General features: G+C 40.3%; 1 protein-coding gene across 1 annotated transcript in view; it reads left to right on the forward strand.

The window, feature by feature from the left end:
* The window catches only part of EPC2 (enhancer of polycomb homolog 2), a 77,190-nt gene that overhangs the window by 24,510 nt on the left and 24,943 nt on the right, over positions 1–27,737 (forward strand). The window contains exons 2-10 of the mRNA XM_070731493.1: positions 8,084–8,243; positions 12,992–13,137; positions 19,076–19,282; positions 20,536–20,684; positions 21,850–21,982; positions 23,511–23,702; positions 24,614–24,703; positions 27,041–27,186; positions 27,289–27,632. Coding sequence (XP_070587594.1) covers positions 8,084–8,243; positions 12,992–13,137; positions 19,076–19,282; positions 20,536–20,684; positions 21,850–21,982; positions 23,511–23,702; positions 24,614–24,703; positions 27,041–27,186; positions 27,289–27,632 — 1,567 coding nt within the window. The remainder of the gene's footprint in view (positions 1–8,083; positions 8,244–12,991; positions 13,138–19,075; positions 19,283–20,535; positions 20,685–21,849; positions 21,983–23,510; positions 23,703–24,613; positions 24,704–27,040; positions 27,187–27,288; positions 27,633–27,737) is intronic.

Below are 27,737 nucleotides of genomic sequence, written 5' to 3' on the forward strand. Positions count from 1 at the left end.
TGGAGGAGGATGAGGATCCTTTTCAAGGCCTCTCAGATGATGAGGAATCCCAAATAAAGGCTCCTTCTCCAATTACTATTTTTCCTTCTCAATTGTTCAAATCTCTCCTCCTCAAAGCTAGAATTTCTACGGGATTGGCGGCCCAGGAGAAACAGGCCTCCACATCCACTGATCCCCCGGAGGAGAATTTACCTTACTTCACAGAGGAACAGGAGGATAACGAGGTAATTCCTATGCCTAAATTGTTTAAAGATGCCTTACTTAAGCAGTGGGATTTCCCAGCCTCTGGGCTTAATCCCTCAACCAAGGACAGAAAATTGTACAAACTTTCCTCTTCCTATGAGGAGCTCCTATCCTTTCCCAAACCGGATGAACCTGTCAAGATCCTTCACTCGGCGGCTGCTGTGCCAGGCGAAGCAGAGGAAGTCCTCCGCCCAGAGGACAAGCGGATTGAACAAATGCTCAAAAGAGGATTCACCGCAGATTCCTGGGCCATTAAAAGTTCTGCAGCGGCTTCCTTTTTCTCCAGAGCCATGCTTCTGTGGCTTCGCCAACTTCAACAGCATATTCCTCCCGATGACTTGAGAGGTCAACAAGACTTCAACAAGGTCTTTGCAGCTGCTCAGTACGTGGCTGATGCCACTTTACAATCTACTAGATTTTCTGCTAAGTCTATTGCAGCTTCTACAACGGCAAGAAGACTCCTATGGATTCGCCCTTGGCAAGCGGGAGTACGCCAGAAGTGGCAGTTATCCCTGGGACCCTTAAAGCGCGACCTTCTTTTCGGTGATCTTCTGGATCCACTCCTCACGGAAACCACGGACAAGAAGAAAGTTTTGGGTCCAACCACCAAAAAGGCTACCAAAACGCAGTCCTTTCGTCGCCCAGGGCGTCAGCAAGATCAAGCGGCTTCCTATCAGAGATCTCCAGGTCAGTATTCCCCCCGCTTTCGTTCCCAAGGTAGGAACTCCAGGGGCAGAGGTTTTCGCTTCCAAAGGGGAGCGTCCTCTAACAGGGCTTCAAAGAAACCTAGATGGTAATTTTTCCTCAATTCCCATAGGTGGTCGCCTAGCCCATTTCGCCTCAAATTGGCGTCTCACCTCCAAGGACCCCTGGGTCATTGACACTGTTCAAACAGGCCTTCTTTTAGAATTTATTTCTCCCCCCCCGAAACGTTTTATTTCCTGCCCTTCTCCCAGGTCCTCCTCAGATTGTAACCGTATGGAGGAGGCCATTTCCCACTTATTGTCCATCAGAGCCATTCAACCGGTTCCTTCCGGTCAGAAGGGTCTAGGTTTTTATTCCATCCTATTTATGGTTCCAAAATCCTCCGGAGGTTGGAGAGCTATTTTGGATTTAAAGAAGCTGAACTTATTCATCAAATATAGGAAGTTTAAGATGCACTCCTTGTCATCTATTTTGGCCGCCATCCACACGGGAGATTTCATGGTCTCTTTAGACCTCACTGAGGCCTACCTCCACATTCCTATAGCCAAATGCCACAGGAAATTTTTACGTTTCTCCTTTCAAGGCAGGCATTTCCAGTATAGGGCGATGCCATTTGGCCTTTCCTCGGCCCCTCGGGTTTTTACAAAGCTCTTGGGGTCCCTGGCGGCCTATATCCGGGCGTCTCCCATTCACATTTTATGTTATCTTGATGATATTTTGATTCATGGGAACTCCCTAGAGAAAGTGAAAACAGACCTTTCTGTCACCATGTCAGTCCTTCAGGACCATGGATTTTCCATCAACTTTGATAAAAGCCATCTCCAACCTTCCACATCCATCTTACACCTGGGATCCATTATTAATTCAGAATCCTCCCAGGTCTTTCTCTCTCCCGAGAGAAAATTCAGTATAGGGGAGTTAATTTCTTGCATTTTATCTAAACCTTCAGTATCCATAGTATCCCTGTCTTCCCTTTTGGGGAAGATGGTGTCATGCATAGGCATCATTCCCTGGGCTCGCCTTCATGCTAGGGAACTACAGTGGCTCCTATTACCCTTTCAGAGATCGGGGCACAGCAACTCAAATCGTCGCATTGTCATCCCACCAATTGTTCGCAGATCCTTCAAGTGGTGGAAGTCTCCGGCCATGGACAAAGGATCCCCGTTCAGGTGCCCGGATCAATTTGTCATCACCACAGATGCCAGTCTATCGGGATGGGGCGCCCACGCCCAGGGGATGATAGCCCAGGGCACGTGGTCCCCGGAGGAAGCTTCCAAGCCAATCAATTGGCTAGAGTTAAGAGCCGTTTCCCTGGCTCTGAAGCATTTCTCTCCTCGTATTCCCAACCGGCACGTTCTCATTCTCACCGACAACATTGCCACAAAAAGCCATATCTGCAGACAGGGGGGCACGAGATCCAAGGCCCTCATGAGGGAGGCCCTCAAGTTAGGCCTTTGGGCGGAAAAACATCTTCGGTCACTCCTAGCCGACCACATCTCGGGGAGCCTCAACGTCCAGGCGGATTGGCTATCTCGAGCAACGATAGACCCAGGAGAGTGGAACCTCCATCAAGACCTGTTCCATCAAATCAGCCTCAGATTCGGCCTACCAATTCTGGATCTCTTCGCGACCAATGCGAACGCCCAACTCCCTCGCTTCTTTTCCAGATTTCCATCCCCGGGAGCGGAAGCAATCAATGCCCTCCGGAGCCCATGGCCTCCAGGCCTACTTTACGCATTCCCTCCAATTCCAATTCTCCCGGATGTGATTCACAAGGTCCTCACCGAGAGGGCCCGAGTAATCTTAATCGCCCCTCATTGGCCCCGCCGGCCCTGGTTCGCGGATCTCCAACAGTTGTCCGTCCAGGACCCTTGGCGACTCCCCGTTTCGGGGGATATGCTGCGGCAGGGGGCCTCATTCCATCCAGACCCGGAGTGGTTCCACCTCACCGCCTGGCTGTTATCAGGAGAGACTTAGAACTGCGTGGTCACGACCCCGATACAGTGGAGGTCATTTTAAAGGCCAGAAGGGGTTCGACCAATCGAATCTACGACCACACGTGGTCCAAGTTTCACCAGTGGTGTCTACAGGAAGGCCTTTCTCCCCTGTGCATTTCCATACACAGAATCATTTCCTTCCTTATGCAAGGTTTCCATAAAGGACTTTCCGCCAGCACCCTCCGGCGTCATCTGGCGGCCATTTCCTCTGTCCTAGGGGGCCCCCGCAGACAGCCTCTCCGATCCTTCCCAGAAGTTCAGGAATTCCTCAAGGGCATAGCCAACCTTAGACCTTCCAAGGTCCACAGGTATCCATCATGGGATTTGCCACGGGTTCTCCACTCCCTCACGCAGGCACCATACGAACCCTTAAAATCGGCGTCCCTCAGATACCTATCCTTTAAAGTAGCATTTCTGGTGGCTATTACCTCTGCCCGACGCATTTCGGAGCTGGCTGCCCTCTCAATCAGGCAGGACCTTTGTCAATTTCATCAGGACAAGGTAGTCTTGCGACTGGACCCCACCTTCTTACCCAAGGTCAGTTCCATGTTCCACAGAACTCAGGATATTGTCCTACCTTCCTTCTGCCTCCAACGAGACCATCCCTTGGCTATTAGATGGCACACCCTGGATCTCATTAGAGCGCTGAGAATCTATATCCAACGCACAGGACCCTTTCGGAGGTCAGAAGCACTTTTTATAGCCTATCACCCCAGAGTCATGGGTGCCAAAGTGTCTTCAACAGTAATAGGCCGTTGGATCAGAGGGACTATATCTAAGGCCTATGAGTCGGCCTCCCTCTCAGTTCCAAGGAACATCACAGCGCATTCCACCAGGAGCGCAGCCACCTCGGCCGCTTGGGCGACTCAAGCCCCGTTGGAGGAGGTCTGCAAAGCAGCCACTTGGGCCTCGCCAAATTCCTTCATCAGGCACTACAAGATTGATTCTTACGCTTCAGCGGACGCTGCCTTCGGCAGAAGGGTACTCCAATCCGTTATCTCACACGATAGCAATCTAATCCCACCCTAGGGACCATCTATTGGGTATGTCCCATGTGACTGCTGGACCCGCTCCTTCAGTACGGAGAATAGGCGTTGATTGCTTACCTGAACGCCTCTTCTCGTACGGTGAGCGGGTACAGCAGTCACTTCCCGCCCTTGTATGTGTCTTCTTTACCTTCCTATAACCTTTCTTCCTCTAACAATGAGAGTTGAACACTACAGAGCTTCACGGCTGAGCCTAGTCTATGGATTCGCGAATTCTGGGGAAGGGGCGGATCCGGCAAGCTTTTTTAACACTAGGCTCAGTTCCACCGGATTGGACATGAGCAACCCATGTGACTGCTGTACCCGCTCACCGTACGAGAAGAGGCGTTCAGGTAAGCAATCAACGCCTATTTTCACCCTTCCCAGGCATTGAATTATGGGTGTGGGCACTCGCACATGCGTGATAGCATGCACCCATGCTCTTTTGGCACCCAAGGAAAAAAAAGTTTGCCATCACTATCCTATATACATGCTAAATATATGCTACATTACACACATACACACACACAATATTATGACCCTCCAAACTGAAAATTAAAACAAATAGGGTATTCCAAAGCAATGGTAACTAAAGTTACTATACAGAACTGTTTTTTAATTAAAACCAATATTTTGAATTGAATTAGGAAAGAACTGAAAAACATTGTGATGATATTATGATTGGCCAAATTGTTTGGAAGATTATTCATGAATAAGGTCCAATGAGCCTTATGAGTTCAGGGGGATAAAGGGTCATGTTGAACCTGAAGGAACTCACTGTACTTATAAAGTGCAAGAAGTTCAAAATGCAATCCCTACATATGATCCTGGGTTGCATCAGACAGGGAGATTTTCTAACTTCAGTCAATCTCAAAGAGGCATATCTGCATGTACCCATCAGATTGTCCCACAGAAGGTTCCTCAGATTCTCTTATGCAGGTCACCATTGGCAATACAGGGCCCTCCTCTTTGGCTGGTTCTTGGTCCCGTTAGCTTTCACCAAGTTACTAGATGTTGCAGCAGTGCATCTACGGGCCAGACCTATTTACCTGCAATGTTACTTGAACAACGGGTTAATTCAGGCATTGTCTTTAGAGCAGGCAGAACAGGACTTTTGGATTACTCTCCAAACTCTTCAGGATCATGGGTTTTCTATGAACTGGGAGAAAAGTCACTGGACACCATCCACCAGCCTGACCCATTTAGGGACAATGATTGACACTCTGTCCTGCCAAGTTTTCCGGTCTCAGGAACAGCAGGCCAGCATAAAAGAGATGGTGCAGCAGATCAGATAATTAGAGCTAGTTCCTCTACTGCTTCTTTCTTTACTATTAGGTAAAATGATATAATGCCTGGCCATAATTCTCTATGCTTGATTACATTCAAGACCCTTACAATGGCTACTGTTATCCAGCCAGAGCGCAAGGTGAAATAATTCACTGTCCAGAATCAAGGTACTCAAGCAGGTTCGGCGTTCAGTGGATTGGTGGGTGTCGCCAGCCATAGAGAAGAACTCTCTTTTTCAAGAACTGGAGCAACTGGTTCTGACATTGGATGCCAGCCTATTTGGTTAGGGGCCCATCCTGAAGTTGCCCAGGGCCGTTGCTCTCATCAAGATCTTTGCAACAACATCAACTTGCTGAAACTGAGAGTGGTTTGTCTGGTGCTCTGTCACTTTCAAACTGACTTGTCAGGTCAGCATATCTTTTTATTAATGGACAATGTAACAGCAAAAGCGCATACAACAGACAAGGGCACCTACTCCAAGGTGCTGATGCACGAGGCACAGGTGTCTGGATGGAGAAACACCTGCAGTTCTTATGGCCAGATCACATGTGTGGCCTGTCCAACACCCAGGCGGACTGGTTGAGCAGAAGAACTATTGACCAGTCGGAGTGGCAACTTCACCCAGCTCTGTTCCTCCAAATCATGGAGAGATTTGGACTTCTGACACTGGATTTATTCATCAGCCATCAGAATGCTCCTGGTTCCACACACATGTGGCTGAGGGAACCAATGCCCTACATTGCCCATGGCCTGCAGAACTGTTGTACGCCTTTCCATCTCATATCCATGAGAAATACCGCATTACAAAATTTTCCTCCATCAACGGGTGTACAGCATCCAGATCCCCTGTGGCTCAAGTTAGCTGTTTGGCAATTGAGCAGATCAACCAGGAGTGCAGCCACCATGGCAGCATAGGCTACGCTGGCCTCAATCTTAGAAATTTGCAGGGCAGCTATCTGGGCTTCACCCTCACCATTTGTAAGGAATTACAAAGTGAACATGTTTGCCTCAGCAGAGGCAGAGTTTGGGAGACGAGTGTTACAACGGTTCCTACCGGCCAAGGGGACTCTGGACCAATCTGTTTCCCACCATAAGACAATTTAGCTTGGGTATAACCCATGCTTGGACTCTCTAAGCAGCGCACAAGAGAAGGAACATTGGACTTACCTGAACGTTTGTTCTATGTGCACTGCAGGAGAGTCTAATTCCATCCTGGTTCTGCTATGGTCCAGGATCCAGGAGTGGTCGATTTCATCAGATGGGCCACATCCTCTCCAAATCCAAGTCCTAATTGAAAAAACTGACGATTGGCCGAAGGAAGAGGCATGGCCAAAGATTTGCAGCTCAGTTTCTGGCCAATCAGATGATTTGAAACCCATTCTCCTGCAGCATACATAGAAGAAACATTAAGATAAGTCCAATGTTCCTTCTATAACAACAAATTAGTCTAATCAGTAAAACCCAAAGTAGCACTTGTTAAATAACATGGTTATTGAATTGAATCTAGCTTCCCCACTGACTTTGCTTGTCAGAAGGTTGCAACTATACCTAATTAGTTGGTAGTAAGAGTGTAATGATGGTAAGAGTGAAAAATGGTTGTAAGTCACTTTTTTCAGTGCTGTTGTAAATTTGAACGGTCACTAAAACAGCTCTAAATCAAATACTACCTGTATAGCATCTATGCTTTTCTTTCTTTCTTTCTTTCTTTCTTTCTTTCTTTCTTTCTTTCTTTCTTTCTTTCTTTCTTTCTTTCTTTCTTTCTTTCTTTCTTTCTTTCTTTCTTTCTTTCTTTCTTGATTTGATTTGATTTGATTTGATTTGATTTGTATACCGCCCCTCTCCGTAGACTCGGGGCGGATAACAACAGTAATAAAACCAGCATGTAACAATCCAATACTAAAACAACTTCCTTTATGTATGTACACCCTTAGGAATTCTTTCTGTGTCTTCAGGTATATTAAAAAAGGTATATAGGAATATTGTATGAAGCAGTCTAAATTGTATTGGGTGTACAAAGGATTAAAAATATTTAAGATAGCCTGAGAAACTGAAAAAAATCTCATTTTTTGCACAGATAAATGATTATATTTGTGGTATTAAGAGTTCATGTCTGATGGAGTGGGTGAAAGGGATTTGCTTTAAAAACGAACCTTGGAATTATTTTTTACTTTGAGAGAGACTAACTTAGTTTCTACATTATAAAAGGAAAGATTTAGACCTGTTCCTTATTAATATTTAAAAATATTTTAACTTTTTTATCTATTGATTTGCTAGATGTGCTATTTGAGCTTTAAGCTCTGCATGGGTTTCTGTTTAAGTTCGTTTTGTTATTTCTCTATTACATTGCAGAAAATTAACATATATCAGTCTTTGCTTTGCTTTTCCCATTCTTCACACATCTTTCTTTTTTGCCAAGTATCTTCTCACAACATCTGTCTTGGGAAAAACTTTACAATAATCTGTTGCTCTTAAAACTGCTTTCTACAATGCTTGGCCACACATATTTATGTTATTTATTTGTGGTTTTAGAAAGGCGGGTAAATAGCTTCCCCAGACTTTTATCTCAGAAGATATTTTTAATTAATGGAACCATCAAGAGCTTAGGTCAAGCCTTTGCTTTATGCTTTATATTATCTGAATTCGCCCTCCCTCCGTCATGTGGAAATATTGAGGAAGATTTTTATTTCTCAAAGATTGTCCTTCTAAATTTAAAGACAAGCAATGTATCTCCCTGTCCTAAAAGGAAACATTCCCCAAATTTAGACTTTTTCTATTTTATAAAACAAGATATTGCTTTTATAAAAATAATATACTTTTTTTTAAAAGGAACACCATTTGCAAAGAGCAATATCGGCACAGCAAGTCTTCAGAGAAAAGAAAGAGAATATGGTTATTCCAGTTCCTGAAGCAGAGAGCAATGTCAACTATTACAGTCGTCTGTACAAAGGAGAATTTAAACAGCCAAAGCAGTTCATTCATATTCAACGTAAGTACAGCATTAACTACTGTTTGTTTATTTTTTTAAAATTGCCTGTCAAAACCACAGACTGGGAAGGAAGGTATTTTGAGAGAGATTTGAGGGTTTGTATTTAAGAAGAAAGTTATTCTTAAATTCATGTTGTAAAGGAACAATCTGTTTTCTAATTTTTGTGGTCTAAAGTTACACATCAAATTTCTTAACTTTATGTTCTGATATTCAGAAAATTGGTTTGTATTACTGATACTGGCTTGATCACAAAAGATGTGTAAGATAACCTGCTTCAGGTCTTTCTGCACGTTTTCTGTTTGTTATGAGGCAAATAGTAATTATTTAAGAAAATTTACCTGAATTCTAGTCTGTTGTCCTTTCAATACTTTGGGTCTTTTATATCTTTAAAATTAGTTTTAATGTTGAAATTTCTGCTCTATGCTACCTGCTTTTTAAATACTATCATCCGGATTTCAGATATTATTTTTTGCTTTGATTTAAATTCAAGATGCTATTAGCTATCTAAATTCCTCTTCGCTATTTGCTATTTTTCTATCAAAATTATGCCATTGTGCTTCAGTCCATTTCTTGTATTCTTACTTAACTTATTCCTGCTTTTTAAACCCTCATTTTATCATATCTGCCCTTAACAGAAGATATTTTCAAATTTACTTCTTTTTAGATCCCAGGAAGGAAAGGAAAAAAATACCGTTCACATAATGCCTTAATCTAATTATAACAATATCAATATACATAGAAGGAAGGATTGTTATTAAAGATTTAAAATATATTTCCTACTCGCTTCATTGCTTTCATTGCTTTCATTATATCGATATATCATTTCTACTTTAACAAATCAAAATCGTATATCATATTCTATTATTTTTCAAGAAAAGTATCTTCCATTAGAAATCCCAATATAGTAATATTTTTCCCTAATCTATATATTTTCCACTGCTGTTCTTAGTGTAATAATCTTCCCTAATCTATAAATTCCACTGCCAATCCCAGTGTAATTATCTTCCCTAATCTATGCGCCACTGTCATGCCCAGTGAAATAATCTTCCCTACTCTAATTGTTTCCACTGCCAGGATGAATGATATGTACCAGAATAAATTGGATAAATAATTAGGAAAATTGGATTAAGAATTTGGCATTTGATATTATATTGTATTGCATTTTAATTTGAGGTATGTGAATTTGAATCTCTGTAAGATGTGGGAAAATAATAAAAATTTATACACTCCCCCCTCCCCCCCAAAAATCTGCTCCGATATCATTTTTATATTATCCTGCCCTGTTATATTGTGTGTGATTGTTTTAAATGAATTTAAAATATTAAGGTTCGTGAACAGGTAATATATGAATGATGTGTGTACATATTAATGACGGGCAAAAACAGTATATTTTTGTCTGCTTATATTTTATCAGTTGTGCTATTATTGACCATTTAGGAAAGATGGGGAGCCCAAAGCAAAATTTTAATTCTTAAATGGGGGAAGCAAATACTGAGATTTAAACTGACTACTTCAAGAACATAATTTGCATTCTTCTGTATTGGTACTCTGCTCGTGTTTAGAAAATTTGATAAGAATAGATTTTATAATACTTTAAGTGGTGTAACATACTTGTTCAGAGGATTCCTCAGATATCTGAATAGTTTTCATCAAAACTTTACAATCTGTTTCCAAGAAAATTAATAAATTGTCATATTTTTGATAACAATTTTTGATAACTTCAAATGTATGGTCTTGCCAAGGCATTATAAAGCGGTACTAATATTTCACATGAACTTGATTTTACCTGTTAATGCAAATGTTTTTAAGTCATTGTCTACTAAGACTCCAAGATCCCTCTCAACATTTTGCTGATTTTGGAAGATAATTGTGGCATTTCTATGAGTTTTATTTTTTATGTGAAAAGTTCTTTTAGCATTTTTACTCCAAAATCTTCCATTACAATTATAAATTAGAGTGGTAGCTGATAAAAGGCAAGTATGTTTTTCTGTAAAATTATTCCAGTGAACACTAGCTAGTGCTTGAAATGCACACCTTACTGGATATTTATATGTCTCTTAATAATGCTTGTCTGATGACTAGCTTTATATTATGTAGTGTTTGTTTTTCTAACTTCAAGATTGGTTTGGCTAGTATTTATTGCAAAACATTGAATTTATAAAACCAAGTGGAAGGATTATAAATGATGTGAAAGGCTAGCATAATAAAAACCTGTCTCAAAAAGACCCTATGGCTTATTATCATAAATGAAATACAATGTAGTATATTTTTGTAAAATTGAATCATTTTTGGTGTATTCAGATAGCTGGCTGCAAAGCTAGGTCAGGTGACCACCGGTAAGCCCAGTTTTGTAATTCTAAGAAGAAATATAAAGATATATGGGCAAAAAATAGAAATTTGGGGGAGCAAATAAGAACTTGCAGAATACTTCTGGAGATTGGGAGAAGGCAAAAATGCCTCAATTTCTGAAAAAAATTGGGGTGTTTTTGCCTTCTCCCAGCCCCCAGCAGAACTCTTCAGGCCTCCCAAACCCTCTGCTCATCTTATTTTATTGCAAAAACAGGTGAAAAATGGACCCATTTTTTCAAAAAACAGGTATGCATAGGGTTTGGAAGGCCTGCATATTGCTTCTGGGGGCTGTGGGAAGGCAAAACTGTCCCCGTTTTTGCCAAAATAGCCTGTTTTTGTGAAAACCTTTTTTGTGAAAAACAGGCCAATTTTTAAAAATGGTATGCAGGGACGGGGCTTCAGGCGGTCAAAATGGCTATATTCAGTGAATAACATGCATCAAGATCTCCATTCTTGTTTGGAGGTATGGAAAGGTGCATCTTATTCTCTGAAAAATACAGTACAGTGGTCCCTCGAGTTTCGCGATCTCGATCTTCGCTAAACGCTATATCGCGAGTTTTCAACCCGGAAGTAAACTCCACCATCTGCGCATGCGTGCCCTTCCACGCATGCGTAGATGGTGGAGTTTCCCCGCCGGGCAGAGGCTTCCCTGGGTCTTCCCCCTCTTGCCCCGGTAAGGCGCGAGCAACGGCGTGGGTGGGTGGGCGGCACACGCGCGGGGAAACCCCAGGGCCGCTTCTCAGCTGAGAAGCGGCCCCAGCAACAGCGCGGGGGCGGGCGGCGCGCGCGCGCGGGGGAAACCCCAGGGCTGCTTCTCAGCTGAGAAGCGGCCCCAGCAACAGCGCGGGGGGGGCGGGCGGCGCGCGCGCGCGCGCGGGGAAACCCCAGGGCTGCTTCTCAGCTGAGAAGCGGCCCCAGCAACAGCGCGGGGGGGCGGGCGGCGCGCGCGTGCGCGGGGAAACCCCAGGGCCGCTTCTCAGCTGAGAAGCGGCCCCAGCAACAGCGCGGGGGGGCGGGCGGCGCGCGCGCGCGCGCGGGGAAACCCCAGGGCCGCTTCTCAGCTGAGAAGCGGCCCCAGCAACAGCGCGGGGGGGGGGCGGGCGGCACGCGCGCGGACAAGCAGCAGCAGCGAGGCGGCGGGGAAACCCAATCTTCGGCTCCTCGCTGCTGCGGTGGAAATAAAAATACCATCTGCGCATGCGCAGATGGTGTTTTTACTTCCGCACCGCTACTTCGCGACAAATCGATCATCGCGAGGGGTCCTGGAACGGAACCCTCGCGATGATCGAGGGACCACTGTACTTAAAAAATCTGTAAACTCAGTATCTCAACACTGGATGGGATGAGTAACAACTAGACATTGAAAGAATATCTTTTACTCTAAGTTTAAATCATAGCCTATCACACAATAAACTTGCCAGTTTTCTCTAATGTCAGAATCTCACTCTGCCACATTTCTCATACATACTTCTCTAGTGTTGCCCAGCCCATGGCATAAGCTTCACAAGAAGCATTTGCTTTCAGATATCGCAAACTTTAGAAAAGAGGCCAAAATGTATCTGCGTCCAAAAGTCTTTGTTTAATGAAATATATTATTTTTGTTTTAGTTGCATTGATTTAATTGCTGTGTGATATTCAAAAATTTTATTAAAAAAGGAAACTAGATATAACTTTATTTATTTAAACATGATAAGGGTAGGATTTAATAGATAGGATATAAATTCAATAATTACAAAATTTTAAAATCAGCCTTTCCTAAATGCCAGTAAAGAAGTGTAAATAAAGTGTATAAGGGTCATCTGGTTGTGTTAAAATTATGATATGATTTTCTCTATTCTCTGTTATAATTTATTATGTTGTTTTGAAAACAGTCTATTGACTTAGGGTATTAAGATCCAATATCTCACCATTGGTTTGTGGAAAAGGTTTTGCAAACTGTACCTTTTTCAATTGTTTTAATCCTAATGATTCTTTCATTAGTAAATTTATTTAATTAGTAAATTAGTTAATTTTGCCATATTTGCTTAACATGTACTATGTTTCCCGGAAAAATAAGACCCTGTCTTATATTTTTTTGAATCTTGAAATAAGTGTTTGGCCTTATTGCCATGCACTCAAAAGCATGATGGGCTTATTATCAGGGGATGTGTTATTTTGGGGGACAGGGTATTTTTCTGCAGTTCAGGTACTCTGTGGTTCTGACACATGTAATCTTTGTTAACTACTTCTCAGTGGTAGAGGGAATGGCTTGACCAGTACTAAAAAATCTGTCTTGTCTCGGATACTAGAACAAGATAGCCATTCTCCCTCTCCCATCAGCCACATATATTTTATTAGCATACTCACATCCATTTAAACATGCCATTTTAAATTAAACTATTTTTTTCTCTGTGTTTCAGCCTTTAATCTGGACAATGAACAACCTGATTATGATATGGATTCGGAAGATGAAACATTATTAAACAGGCTTAATCGGAAGATGGAAATCAAACCACTGCAATTTGAAATTATGATAGACAGGCTTGAAAAAGCTAGTTCTAATCAGGTATCATGAATTCAACACCCTCTCTGAACTCTTCATTATAGCAGTTGCAGATAAAACTGAATTTTTATTAGTTTGGATGCTTTTACTTGCAATGCATGAGTAATTTCTTATTACCAGAAATGCTAAATACACATACTTCATATAAAGAAATTAAAAATAAATATTATGACATGTAAATTATTCAAGGAGTACTTGTATACATCCGTTTGCCTAGGGAGTTTTCCTTTCTTTGCTGCTCTCCCCCGTTTCTACTTTGTGTATATCTCTCTCTACCATAATATTTAGAGGCCTTGACTTGTGTGTGGAAATTGCTTCATCTTGAGAGCTATTTCTTATACCACATAGTAGCTGTTTCAGACAATGGGACAATATGATTTTAGACAGGTAGTGAATTAGGCTACTACGGCTGTGCTCCTGTTGTTGCTTGTGATGATTGCAATGAGAAAGCAATGATTTCCATAAATGTTATAATTAAAGTATTGTAGAAACATTATTTTACCTGTTATTTCTTTGATTAATACGTGTACATTCTCCATAGTGGGTTGAGATAGCATCCAGGAATGGATTGACCTTGTCTGTTCAGTTTATTTGATTAAGTCTGTCAAAGTTGAAATGCCCTGCCTCTGTTGTTAGGGCTTCCCAGGTTTTGAGTCAATCCTCAGCCTGGACAAACATGTTAAGCTTTCTTCCCATTCCTGATTCTGAATATAGGGAGAATTCTGGACTTTACTGATGTGAATTATTCCCCAGCTGATTCCCACTACCTGGTAGAGTCGCTGGGTCAATTTGGCTACGAGCTTTGGCTCTAGCCGTGTACGGCCTCTAAAATCCTTGCTTGCCAAGTGACATTGTACTGAAGTTGGTGCTTCAGTACTACAGTTTGTTACGGGAGTTCTCATGTCCCCATTTCCAGAAGCAGGCAAACTGTCCATTAAAGGAGCTTCGTGCCCCTGTTTCGTGCCTTAATGCTACAGGCGTGAGCTCTGGAGCTTTGCTCTCTGCCTGCAGCGAGCCAGCAATGAGCTGTCATTCTAAAAGCCTTGTGCTCTTCTTAACAACTGTTTAGAGTGATTTCTGTCCTCAGGAATCTCATGTTCAGAGCTAGTTATCTGCCAATGAACCACCACTAAAAGGGTGTGCTTTACTTGATGGCAGATTAAAGCGATTTGTGGCCTCACACTCTGATTTCAATTAGCTACCAACAATACCGCCATTCACAGAGCCTCCACAGGAGCCTTGTGCTTGAGCGATAAGTTAGGCCACAGGATCTTTGCGCTCCGCAATCGCTATAGTCAACGACTTAAATCCACCTCTCCCTCAAGGGCACTAAGCATGACAGAAGGAAACATAAATGAGGGACAAAGCTGTAACCACTGGTAGGGCAAGCTCCAAGGTGAGCAAAAGGGTGGTAGGTCCCAATTTCTCTGTCTTATCTGAAGCAACTTCAGGACGTTCTAAGCTGCCTCAGACCGAGAAAGAGAATAATAAATCTAACAAGCCAGCTACAGGAAAGGGTTCTGGCGTTGGACATCAGAGCCCACCAGGACATCAACAAGCCTGGCAGTAGCCCAGTTTTTGGGAGACGCTACTTTGAATATGGCCAGATTCACCTCAAAAGTCATCACATCCTCTGTGGTGGCCCGTTACATACTCTGACCCCACCACTGGCAGGCAGATACCTGCCATAAATGACACCCTGCCCCAGCTCCCTTTAAAGGTCAGCACCTATTTGGAGACACTCTTGACTCAATAGCAATGGAGTCCAGGGACTAGAGGAAGATCCTTCTCCAGGAAGGGCAATTTTTATTCCTCCCTTTATTTTAGTTGGCCCTCATTTCAGGCCTCAGATACTCCAGGGCCCACAGCCTGTATGGCCTAAGGCAGAGGTAATTACCTGACAGACCGGCTAGAGATAGACAGTTTAAACAGCCCTTTCGGGGATGACGAGGTCGCCTCTTTCATCGTCTGAAGTAATCAGACATCCATACCTCCCATTGGGGGTTGCCATCTTCACCAATTGTGGGAGGAGATTACATGGATGCTTGGTGGAGGTATCCAGCCATCTCCAAAAGATGTTTATTCCGAGAGCCTCAACATCTGGTCATAATAATGGATGCCAGCCTCTTTGGTTGGGGGGGCTCAGGGTCAGTGGACCCAAGGTGACCGTAGGTGAAACATCAGTTGCCTGTAGGTACAGGCAGTCTACTTAGCCCTTTGTCATCTACAGCACCTGGTCTCAGGCAAGCATATCTTAGTGCTCACAGACAATGTGGCTACAAAGGCGCACATAAACAGGCAAGGGAATACCATATCAAGGTCCTTCATGCAGGATCCAAAAGGTTGGTGACCCCTGCAGTAGAACATTTAGCTTGGGGGGGGGGGGATCTGGAATATGTTTTTACTTTTAAAAGTGCATATTAGAAAGTAATTGAGTTAGAATTTATGTCATATTTTAATGCAGGATTCAGTAAAATGTACATAGCTGTTATAAAGTGGGAAATCTGGTGTTTTAAATGTGAATTAATTTTCCATTAATTGATCATTTTTATATTTGAAAGAATAATTGTGGTTATGATAGTCAATAGATCTCAAGTGCATATCAGTACAAAAAAAAAGAACTAATTTTTCGGGGTGGGCCTTGAACTGTTTAATAGACTTTGTGACTTAAGATACCTAAAATCAATGAATCTGCCATTTGGAAATTAAGACCAATTCACACAATTTATTTTTGCATGTAAGAATGTCACCTTTCAGAATGCCAACACCTGGGCATTTAATTAAAAAAGACCACAAAAATAAGCAGATCAAATTATTTTACTTTATCTAAGAGATATTTTCCTTGAAATAGATTATCAAGCCATCTTTAAAAATTATTCAGGAAGGATAAATGTGAGTAATAATTCATATCAGCTCCAAAATCTTACTTTGGGAATAGATAAGTTAGTCTTATTAGAAAGAAAGACAAAGAGTTGCTAGGTAATTAGTTTGAAAGGTTTTCTGGGTAAATTCCAATCTAAAGTTAATTACATTGAAGTCCTATTTAAATCAGTGATATAAATAGGTTGTAACTAACTGAAATCTCATGTATTGTAATGGGAATTAGAAAATAATTAATTTAGGTTGATCAGGGTTTCTTCCATTTTTGTCATAACGGAAAAACTTCCTACAGACTATTCCCCCTTCAGACTTACTTTTATTTCCACAAAAATATAATACTTCAATCTTTCAACCCCCTCACCTCCCGTATCTCAGTTTGAACTCATTCTATTCATGAACATCCTGACTGTCTTTATAATCATTTTACATATGAATAAAAAAGCTTAACAGTCTAAATACTGTAAAAATGTAGTAACATATGTATATAAAATGAAGCATTGACATTTCCAGTTTGTTTTTCCTTCTTCAACAAAAAGAAAATTATATAGCTAAAATGGATTTTAAAATAGTCTTAACACTACAGACTATTCTGTCTAATAGAGTCTGGGTGTCAACAGACTTAAACTCAACCCGGATAAGACGGAGTGGCTGTGGGTTCTGCCTCCCAAGGAAAATTCCATCTGTCTGTCCATAACCCTGGGGGGGGGGATTATTGACCCCCTCAGAGAGGGTCCGCAACTTGGGCGTCCTCCTCGATCCACAGCTTACATTAGAGAAACATCTTTCAGCTGTGGCGAGGGGGGCGTTTGCCCAGGTCCGCCTGGTGCACCAGTTGCGGCCCTATCTGGACCGGGAGTCACTGCTCACAGTCACTCATGCCCTCATCACCTCGAGATTCGACTACTGTAATTCTCTCTACATGGGACTACCTTTAAAAAGTGTTCAGAAACTTCAGATCATGCAGAATGCAGCTGCGAGAGCAATCATGGTTTCCCCCAGGTATGCCCATGTTACACCAACACTTCGCAGTCTGCATTGGTTGCCAATCAATTTCTGGTCACAATTCAAAGTGTTGGTTATGACCTATAAAGCCCTTTATGGCACCGGACCAAAATATCTCCGGGACCGCCTTCTGCCGCACAAATCCCAGCAACCGATTAGGTCCCACAGAATTGGCCTTCTCCGGGTCCCGTCGACTAAACAATGTCGTTTGGCGGGTCCCAGGGGAAGAGTCTTCTCTGTGGCGGCCCCGACTCTCTGGAACCAGCTCCCCCGGAGATTAGAACTGCTCCCACTCTCCTTGCCTTTCGTAAACTCCTTAAAACCCACCTTTGCCGCCAGGCATGGGGGAATTGAGATATCTCCCCCGGGCCTATACAATTTATGTATGGTATGTCTGTGTGTATGTCTGCTTAATAACAGTTTTTTAAAAATGTTTTTAAATTTTTCATGAATTGTTTTATTGCTGTTTTGAGCTGCCCCAAGTCTACGGAGAGGGGCGGCATACAAATCTAATAAATAATAATAATAATAATAATAATAATAATAATAATAATAATAATAATCATCATCATCATCAATGAAGTATAATAATATTATATTCACTGAAGGATTTGTGTGTGTAGAACTCAGGACAGATCTCATATACCGACTAGAAGGCTTGAAGCATATTTGCTGTAAGACATTCACACATGCACTATTTTCATGATATAATATGTAAAAGTACAGTGATCCCTCGATTTTCGCGGGTTCAAACTTCGCGAAACGCTATACCACGGTTTTTCAAAAAATATTAATTAAAAAATACTCCGCGGTTTTTTTCTATACCACGGTTTTTCCCACCCGATGACGTCATACGTCATCACCAAGAGTCACTTCTCTGTCTCTTTCTCTTTCTTTCCTGTCATTCTCTGCTTCAATCATTTTCTCATTTCTCCTTTTTCTCCCTTTTTCTATCATTTTTCTCTCTCTCTCTCTACCTTCCACTCCCCCCCCTTGCTCTCTCTCTCTTTCTCCCTCTCCCTCTCTGTGAGAACGCCTGCCCCCACCTCTCCTGCAGCCCCCTCGCTGATAGCTGGGACGAAAGTGCTCTCAGCTTAGGGACTGTGACAGGGGCGAGGCAGGCATTCTCAAAGCGCTCAGAGCGGCTACCGGCCGAATGAGGAGAATGAGAAGCCCTAGCCGCCAGCGCTGCTGCAGGAGGACCCGTGTCCGAAGAAAGCTGGTGAGAGGGGTGGATTGGGCGGGGCGGGGCGGTAGCGGCGAGGGGGCCGGAGGCGCTGGGGGGGCCGGAGGCGCTGGGGGGGCGGGGGCAGCCGACATTCAAAACAATCTTTGCCGGCCTCCGCACTTTCGTCGCTCCCCGCCCCCAACTTCAAGCCCTTGCGCAGCCTTGGAAAAAGGGTGCGCATGCGCAGATGGTGTTTTACTTCCGCACCGCTACTTTGCGGAAAATCGACTTTCGCGGGAGATCTTGGAACGTAACCCCCGCGAAAATCGAGGGAACACTGCCTTAGAATAAAAAAAAAATGTACAGTTAATTCTTGAAAAAAAAATTGATGTAGGGAAAATTAAATACCTTAATTTAAATACTTGAGAAGCCGTTGGATAAAATTACAGTTATTAGGTGCACATTTAAAATTGAAGATAAGTTAAGTTTGATAATTTATATGCTTGTTGATGAGGGTAATTATATTGTATTCAGTTGTGTCATTCCAGTGATTACAGTAGTATTTGATACTAGAAGTATGATAAATTTCCTTATGTGTTTTTTCTTTTAAATTTGCCATGAAGGAGCTGTGGAGGATGTATCTGGGGGATGTATGATATACATAAACACAATTAATACATTTGATGAGTCCAGAGAATATAATAGAAAAAATAAATTGTAGGTACATGAAGAAGTTTTTGAGAAATGTATTACATTAACTGTATTTATATATGTACAGTATTGATTCTACATTTCTTCATAAAAATTCACATGTTGAATTATTGTGAAGAACAGCTACTAAAATCTCTAATGTGATTGTTATAGAAATATGTTTTTTTGTATCTTTTTCAGCTTGTAACACTTCAGGAAGCTAAGTTGCTGCTAAATGAGGATGATTATCTTATTAAGGCTGTCTATGACTACTGGGTAAGGAAACGTAAGAACTGCCGAGGGCCATCCCTCATCCCCCAAATCAAACAAGAGAAAAGAGATGGTTCTACCAACAATGATCCCTATGTGGCTTTTCGGAGGAGAACTGAGAAAATGCAGACCAGAAAGGTAATTTTCTCAATTCAGTAGTTTTCCAGTGTGTCGCTATTGAAGAATGGACCGAAATGTCTACATAGCAATGTGAAAAACTGATTACAAACTGCAGCAAGCATTTGGTTGCAATTTATTGCTGCTAAATCTGGTGTAACCGGTTACTGAATTTAACGGGCAATTTGCCCCCCAGAAAAGTTGCTTTGTGTGTGCTTTTAAAATGCTGCTTACCCACTAAAATACTGTCCGTTTTGAGAGCTTATCTCATATTAAAAGCTGTGCAACTTGTATAAAAGTAAACAAATAACACAATATTCCCTAGAAAATAATTTACTGCTGTCCATATGTGGGGTTTTGTAGGGGCCTGCTATGAGAATTTATCTAATTGTGGGACATTTATTCTCATTTTGGTGGATCAGACTGTACATAAAACATTTGTTTTATGGATAGCAGACAATTTTATATCCTAACTACAGTTTAAGGTGCAATACTCGTTTACCTTTTCTTTGAGAGGCAAATTAATTCTTTAAAGCATATGTTAAATTACTGCACGCATATACATTCAACAAGCCACACACATGAATTTTAAGAACATGCATAGAGGACATCAGTAGGCCGTTTGTTTAACATATGCTTCTGTTGAATGGAATTTGTGAGAAAGTGACATAAGGGATTTATTGCGATAACTGTGGGTGTTGGCATACCTAGGCCAACTTCTTTAATTGTCCCAATGTAAGACTGTGGAACTCATGGAATACTGCATTGTAGTACTGAAATATCTCTGTGTATTTATTGTATTTTTATGATTTTGGAAATACTTGGATGACTCATTGTATGAATTCATTTAATTTTAAAGCAGAATTTTAAAAATGTATTTCCTTTCTCAAATGGCAAGTGTAGTATATACATGGAACAAGTATATGGCAAGACACACTGATACAAACAGACATAATTATTTATTTAGTATTTCAATTCACCAGACAGGTACTTTTTGCATATTTGTTCATTAAAGATTGGATTTGAAAGGGTGTTCTACAAAGAAAATATTTCTCTTAGGCAGTATGATTCTCCTGAATTCTAGTGATTCTTCCCTCCTTTCCCAGACTATGGTTGTCTGCTGCAATAAAGAATGATAGTTCTGCTTCTAATGCTCTGGCTTATATCCCCTTCAAATATTCAATATTATTAAAAGGCATATAAAGTCAAGGTTAAACTCAGACTGACCTCATCTTCCAGATATGTTTGTAATTCAGACACTTCCTTTCTAACAGAATCGGAAAAATGATGAAGCCTCTTATGAGAAGATGCTGAAACTAAGGCGAGAGTTCAGTAGAGCCATAACAATTTTAGAGATGATTAAAAGGCGAGAGAAAACAAAACGAGAGTTACTACATTTGACATTAGAAGTTGTGGAGAAAAGGTAAACCTTTTTTTAAAGTTTATCATTCTTATCAAGGAAAGTCATCTCACACTCCAAATAGTTGGAGTGTGTCTGTTCCCCACCCATTGGGGAAAATTAATTCAAGTAATGTCTGCTGCATTCACTTAACAAAGATAAGAAAAATCATCATAACTTCAAATCATGTGACTTACAACTGTAATTCTGGGCTTAACTATGGTTGTCAACTAATTACCTGTAGTATATTTAATCTGTTATATGCAGTTGCCTTAATTAACAAATATAATAGCAGCTTCTTTATGTTCTGCCAGGCTCTCTGGTATGAGCCTTCTGAAAATTCAAGGGTACAAATTTCAGACACACACACATTTGAAAATTCAAAGCAATGTTTTTTATCACAAAATTCAAAATAAACTAAGCACTCTTTTTATATTGCAAAGAGCACTCGTTCCAAAACAACCTGGTAGTCTGTACAATTCCCTTAATCAGTCCTTAAGTACTTAGCTTGCAGCTGTGAAGAAATGTCACAGCTCTTCTTCTTCCACGAAGTGAAACACACACACACACACACACACTTTGCTCTGCTTTGGTTTCAAAGTCGTGAAAAATCAACAAAGTCCGGAAACAGCAAGGCAGTCCTGAAGAACAACGATCAGATAATCTTCCACAATGGCCAAACCCATATGCTGCTATTTATATCAGCAGCACTAATTACTGGAGCCAAACACAGGTGGCCTCTCTTATCTCCTGTAATATGTCCTCAATTGGTCTCTTCTACGCATAACTCTGTGCCTGCGTGGGTCCAAGACTTCCGCATCTGAATCGACCGAAGATCATGGAGATTGACTTCCTGGGCTGTGTGCCAAGCCCCCCCCTCTTCCAAGTCACTCCCACCTTCTTCGTCCGAGGAAACTGAACTACCTGACTCTGTTGGCAATAAAACGCCTATGACATGTTGAAGTTTCCCCTGCATCCACCTCCACATTCCCTGGGGCAGGAACTGTAGGGCATTATTCCATCTTTTATCAGTTGTAAAATGACCATAAACAAAACAATATTTTTTCATCTGTTCTTCTGAATTTTAAAAATGATCAGAACATCTTGTTTCTGTAAAGTAAAAATATTTTTAAAAGAGTCATTTAGCTGCTATATTCATTATCTATAAGCTCTCTCACTCTTTTAAAAGATATCATTTGGGTGATTATGGAGGAGAAATACTTAATGAAGTTAAGCTTAATTCAACTGAGAAAGAGATGAATACCTCTCCTGCAGCACTTCCTAATGGAAATCACCACAAAGTTCAAGAATGTAAAGTTAAGGTAGGTAACTGACTTTGGTTTTGTTACATTTATTGCTTAATTAGAGGGATGTTTTAGCTAGGTAATGTGGGAAGTAATAGAGGCTTTTCAAATGTACAGTAACGGTTGTTCTCTCCTATCCTCTTTCCATTAATAGCATCAAAGCAAAATAAATTGAGCAAACTATACATTAGACAGCAGATAAATACAATCAATTATATGTTACTACCTGTAGCTATTTGAAAATTCTCTGTAAGTTTTTTTTGTTTGTTTGTTTGTTGTGGAAAAATTTAATAAAAAAAACTTATTAAAAAAAAGTTGATCTGCGAAGCTGACAGTTTTTAAGTTTAGAACATTAGCAAGTTCATGTACATTAGATTCAGTACTGTTAATGGTAGTGCAAAGTTTCTACTATATGTGCCAATCTCACTGATATACTTGTAAAAACATCAGTATATCTAAGCTTGCATATGTAATTCATTATTCAGAATTTTAACAATTGTATCCTAATTTTTCTTATTCACATCTATTCCTCAAAACTTGTACAGTTGTTAGTGAAAGAGTGGGAACGCTTTTTGTAAGATACTGGAATGGTAATACAGTAAAGCCATAAAACGGATAATTTCCAGTTGGTGGTGCATGTCAGCTGGGTTAGTGTATATGTATTAAGCTTCAAAGAAGATTTCATATTTTTTAAACAGTCCAGTATCTTGATGCTGCAAAAATATCTTTTTAGGTGATTGCAAATTGCCCACACTATATTAAACACAACTCTGACAGAATAATATTGCCTCTTACATTTTTCACACCAGTATTTTGATTTAGTTTTGCTTCTACAACTCTTAGGCAATGCATTATCAGGATTCTTTAAAAATCATTAAAATATTATGTTTTTGACATTTTTATGATCACAAAAAAGTTTTCAATACATGTTAATTTGATGACTTAAAAAAACCCAAAATCTAACACATGTCATATCCATGTAATGATGAAATTGTATGTCTATTTCAGAGAGTAGGCTTCCATTATTTGTAGGAAATAACATGCTTTAAAAAAATCAAATATTTTTTAAAAGATTAGATTTTTTTAAATGTTTATATTTTTTAACTTTGATGACATCTAGTGGTTATTAGATTATAGGCACTTATCACTCTATTTGGGCTATTCTTGTTTTCCATGCTAAGCTCATGTAAAAATCTTTTAAAAAGAATGTCGCCGTAGTTATTTTTAAATTGAATTTGTAGGCGAGAGAAAGATTCTTTTGAAAACCTTATGTTTTTTACAAAACATACTAAACACAAATCATTTAAAAACACTTTAAGTGTTTAAAATGTTAATTAAAATGATACAAGTTAGTTTTATATGATAACAGATAAATACAATAAATATGTCTCAATGTTGGAATAATATATGCTCTATATACTACTTGTTCAGGGTTTGTAAATATAATTGGAAGTGATTGGAATAAAAATGATTTATTACTTCATGAAAATCAGGTAATGATTAACAATGTGGGGGGTTTTGTCCAAAATTTACTGTATACAAACAGCATGCTCACCATTCATCTCTAAAAGAGGAAGTGTCTGATGTTGTCCGTCAAAAGAAGAAGTATCCAAAGAAGCCTAAACTTGAGAGTGTAATAAGTCCTCAGCAGTCTACTACTGAGCCCTTGCCTGTGATCAGTAAAAGTGATATCAAACAATATGACTTCCACAGTTCAGATGAAGATGAATTCCCCCAGGTAATACATGTTAGCCGCATTATAAAGCAGATCTTTTTTACATTTAAGAATCTTGATTTATATTTGGATGGAAATAGGGGCGGGATGAATGGGAAGCAATATGAATTTGACTTTTTTCAGTACAATTTTTTTAAAAAATTATGATTAAAAGTATATTTACTGTATATAATACAGTATATTAATAGTAATTTGCAATTCAAAGAACAGGTGAAAATGACTAAAACCTAGTTTTTTGAAAATTCACTGGCCTCTTTGGGCATTTGATGTCTTTGAATGTAATACAAATTACAGTGGTACCTCTACTTAAGAACTTAATTCATTCCGTGACCAGGTTCTTAAGTAGAAAAGTTTGTAAGTAGAAGCAATTTTCCCCATAGGAATCAATGTAAAAGCAAATAATTTGTGCAAACCCATTAGGAAAGAAATAAAAGTTCGGAATTTGGGTGGAAGGAGGAGGAGGACAGTCACTGCCGAAGGAAGAAGGTGAGGTGAGAGGAATAAAAAAAATCCAAAACTTCAAGGCTTAAAAAAAAAGAGGGATGCTGATGCGGTGCCCAGAGAAAGGAAAAACGCTCCGTTCGCTCTGGGCTGCTCAGAGCGAAGGGAGTGTTTCTTTTCTCTGAGCGCTGGCAGAGGTTTATTTTCTGGGAATTTTTTCCGGGCTCGGGTTTTTAAGTAGAAAATGGTTCTTAAGAAGAGGCAAAAAAATCTTCAATACCTGGTTCTTATCTAGAAAAGTTCTTGAGTAGAGGCATTCTTAGGTAGAGGTACCACTGTATTATCTTCCTTGTGTCAGCGCCCCAAATAGCATTTGAGAAATAAATCAGATTTCTCAGATAGGTGAGGAAGGAAATATTTGCCAGGAATGGCAAATTCGTTGTGTTTTTAAATTAGTTTTATTTGGCTTCTAGGTATCCTCACCAATATCTGAGCCAGAAGAAGAAAATGATCCTGATGGAGCCTGTGCATTCAGAAGAAGAGCAGGGTGCCAATATTATGCTGTAAGATTTTTTACTTTAAACAAAAAATCCTTTGCAACAAAATATTAATTTTGGGGCAGAAGAAATAATGTATTTTGGATCTTTTCTTTGTTAAAATTATCCTTCTTTTTCTACTCCCTCTTTACTGCAGGTATTTTTAGAAAGGTTTTTATTTAGGAAAGAAATTGCTTCAGATTATATTAACTATAGTATTATTAGTGAAGGCTATTAAGTTTGACAAGTTGTGAAGCTGAAGATGTTGAAATATTACAAGATACAGTACATTAGAGGACAGAATTGCTGGTTGCTTTTAATTATTGATAGGGCCTTAACTGAATTACAGGACTGTAATTGAATTATATCTTGGTTTGTATAGTATCAGCGGCTGTTTCTGCTTTCCCCCCCTCTCAACATCTGATAATTGATGCTCTGAAGTCTTAATTCAGTTTCAATAGGTGTTTACTTGTTCAGTCCGCTTCTAGACTTAAATGTCACATTGGGCTTTTAGAATTCAGACATAAATACAGTTGTTTCAATTACTTTCCAGTTAATTCCCAGAAGTATATCTCCTGCTGTTAACAACGGTGCTTCTGGCTCTCATAGTTAGAATTGAGGAAACTGTCTTCCATTCTGAATTGAATCCATGATCTGCTTATCTACCTTCTTGTAAAAATAGTGAATGCTTGTCTGAGGAGCAAGCAAAGTATCTGACTAGAAAGCCCCTGGTATTCCTGTCCATTTTAAGAAATGGAAGGGAGATGAAAGATAAAATTTGAAGTGCTTAAATTCCAAAGTTGACTGAAATGTTAGGTGTACAGTATACTTATTTGTTAGCATGTAGCAATGATTTTCATTTCATAATGAATCCCAACTATCAAGAAAGTACATTGGATGGTACCCAGGAAAATGGCCTTCTCTGTGGTGGCTCCCTTCTTTTGGATTCCCCAAGAGATAAGATTGTCCTCCCACCGTGTTGCTTTTCCGCAAGGCCTTGAAGACATGGTTTTGTAAGCAGGCCTGGGGACCCCATTGGGAGCTAAATCAAATGGCATGTTTGATTCTGCTGTCGCCATCATGGAATGGGAAGGAGTTTAATTGTAAATTTTAAACTGGATGTGTAATGCTGTATACCATTCAGAATCACTGTGTGTGAATTGGGCGGCTATATAATTTTTTTAAATAACATAAAACAAATAGTTATCCTAATGTCAATGGATCAGTGCAACTAGTCATTCTTTCCCTGTAAAAATACTGTGTCCATTCTTGGATTGTGATGAAGTATATATGTCCCAGATAATGAGCCTGGGGTGTCTTGGGGAGATAATGGGATGGGGCAATAACCTACATTGTGCTGTAGGAAAAGGGGGAAAAAAGTCAGGATATTAACACTATTCCAATGAATGGTTTTTCTACATTGAAGAAATGAGAGGAGAAATTCTTCATCAGACTTGAAACCTCAATTCTGAGAAGGGGAGGAAATCTTAGATTCACCCAGAACTGAGACTACTCCTGGCACGCAGCTCTTTTTGTCAGCTCCCAGAAAAGAGAGGGAGTCTCCTCAGCAGGCGGCAGTAGTTTGAAATTTTCCCTGCCAGCTTCCCCATTGAATTTCTAAGAAAGCTGGCAGAGAAGATTTCAGATGGCTATTGCATGATTGTAGGACACTTGGTAACCAGTCTTAAGTATGACTAGGTTGCCAAGCACTCAGTACAGTATGATGTGACTTTGGGAGAGCAGTGCAGTGCTGGCCAGAAGTGCTTCATAAAGCACCCTTTCTGAGACTGTCATAACTTTGGTTGTTAAACAACCAGTTGTAATTCAAATACTATCTGTACTACTGTTCTGTATGACTGCATTAGCTGTCAGTCTGTTTCCAAGTGCAATTCAGAATCCTGGTTATCACCTTTAAAGTCCTAAATATCATGAGCAAGATTATTTGCACCACCATCTTTCACTGAGAATATCTGTCCATTCTATCAGGTCAGATAGAGTGTGAGCAAGCTCCAGGTCCCTTCTCTTAAATATTGCCCTGTAGTGGGACTTCCGAAGTGTGCCGTTTTCATAGTAGCCCCTACCCTTTGGAACACCCCCCACCCCCGGTTTTTAGCAGGCCTCCACTCTCATAGTATAGTCTGGAAGACTCCTTCTAGTGCTAAGAGAGGGTGAGCTTGGAGGATGGTTTTGTTGAATGCATCAGAGGAGAATGGCTGAGGTGCCAGGTTTTTGCTTTTCTGCTTATATTATGTTTGGGGGTTTATTATTGTGGACCCACAGAACTGTATTTCTTAAGTTTAGTGGCCACATAATTCTTTTAAATGGAATCAGTTATCAATCAATTTTTACTTCATTCTTCTCTAGGCTCATTTGGACCAAACTAATTATTCTCATGAAAATTCAGAACTGGCAGAATTGGATAAGCTAAGATACAGACATTGTCTCACAACACTTACAGTTCCAAGAAGATGTATAGGATTTGCAAGAAGACGAGTTGGAAGAGGTGGAAGGTAAAATAAGATATTTTCCTCAAGTTGAATATTTAGTGCAAGTATAAATGTCTTTTGTATTTTAAGTTGTTATTAACATTTTTTTAATTTTTTTAAAAACAGGGTATTAATGGACCGGATAGCCACAGAAAATGACCCTGTCCTGAAGCAGATTGATCCAGATATGCTAAATAGTTATTCTAGCTCTTCCCAAAATACAGACATTTCTTCTAATTTTTCACGGACCAATGCTTCCAATAAACATTGTGGAAATAAACTTTCCCTTTCTGAAATACTAAGCAATATCAGGTCTTGTCGACTGCAGTGTTTCCAACCAAGGCTACTAAACGTACAGGACAGTGATAGTGAAGAATGTACCTCAAGGAAACCAGGGCAGGCTGTGAATAATAAAAGAGTTTCTGCACCTTCTGTAGCTTTATTGAACACCAGCAAGAATGGGATTTCAGGTAGGCAAAGATTTACAATATTAACCTTTAAATAAATTTCTTTTTAATTTTTTATATGAATCCTGCATAAAAAGTCTGTCGCTACCTTGTATGTCTGTTATAGCT

Source organism: Erythrolamprus reginae, chromosome 1 (genome assembly GCF_031021105.1).
Source record: "Erythrolamprus reginae isolate rEryReg1 chromosome 1, rEryReg1.hap1, whole genome shotgun sequence".
Classification (NCBI taxonomy): Eukaryota; Metazoa; Chordata; class Lepidosauria; order Squamata; family Dipsadidae; genus Erythrolamprus; species Erythrolamprus reginae.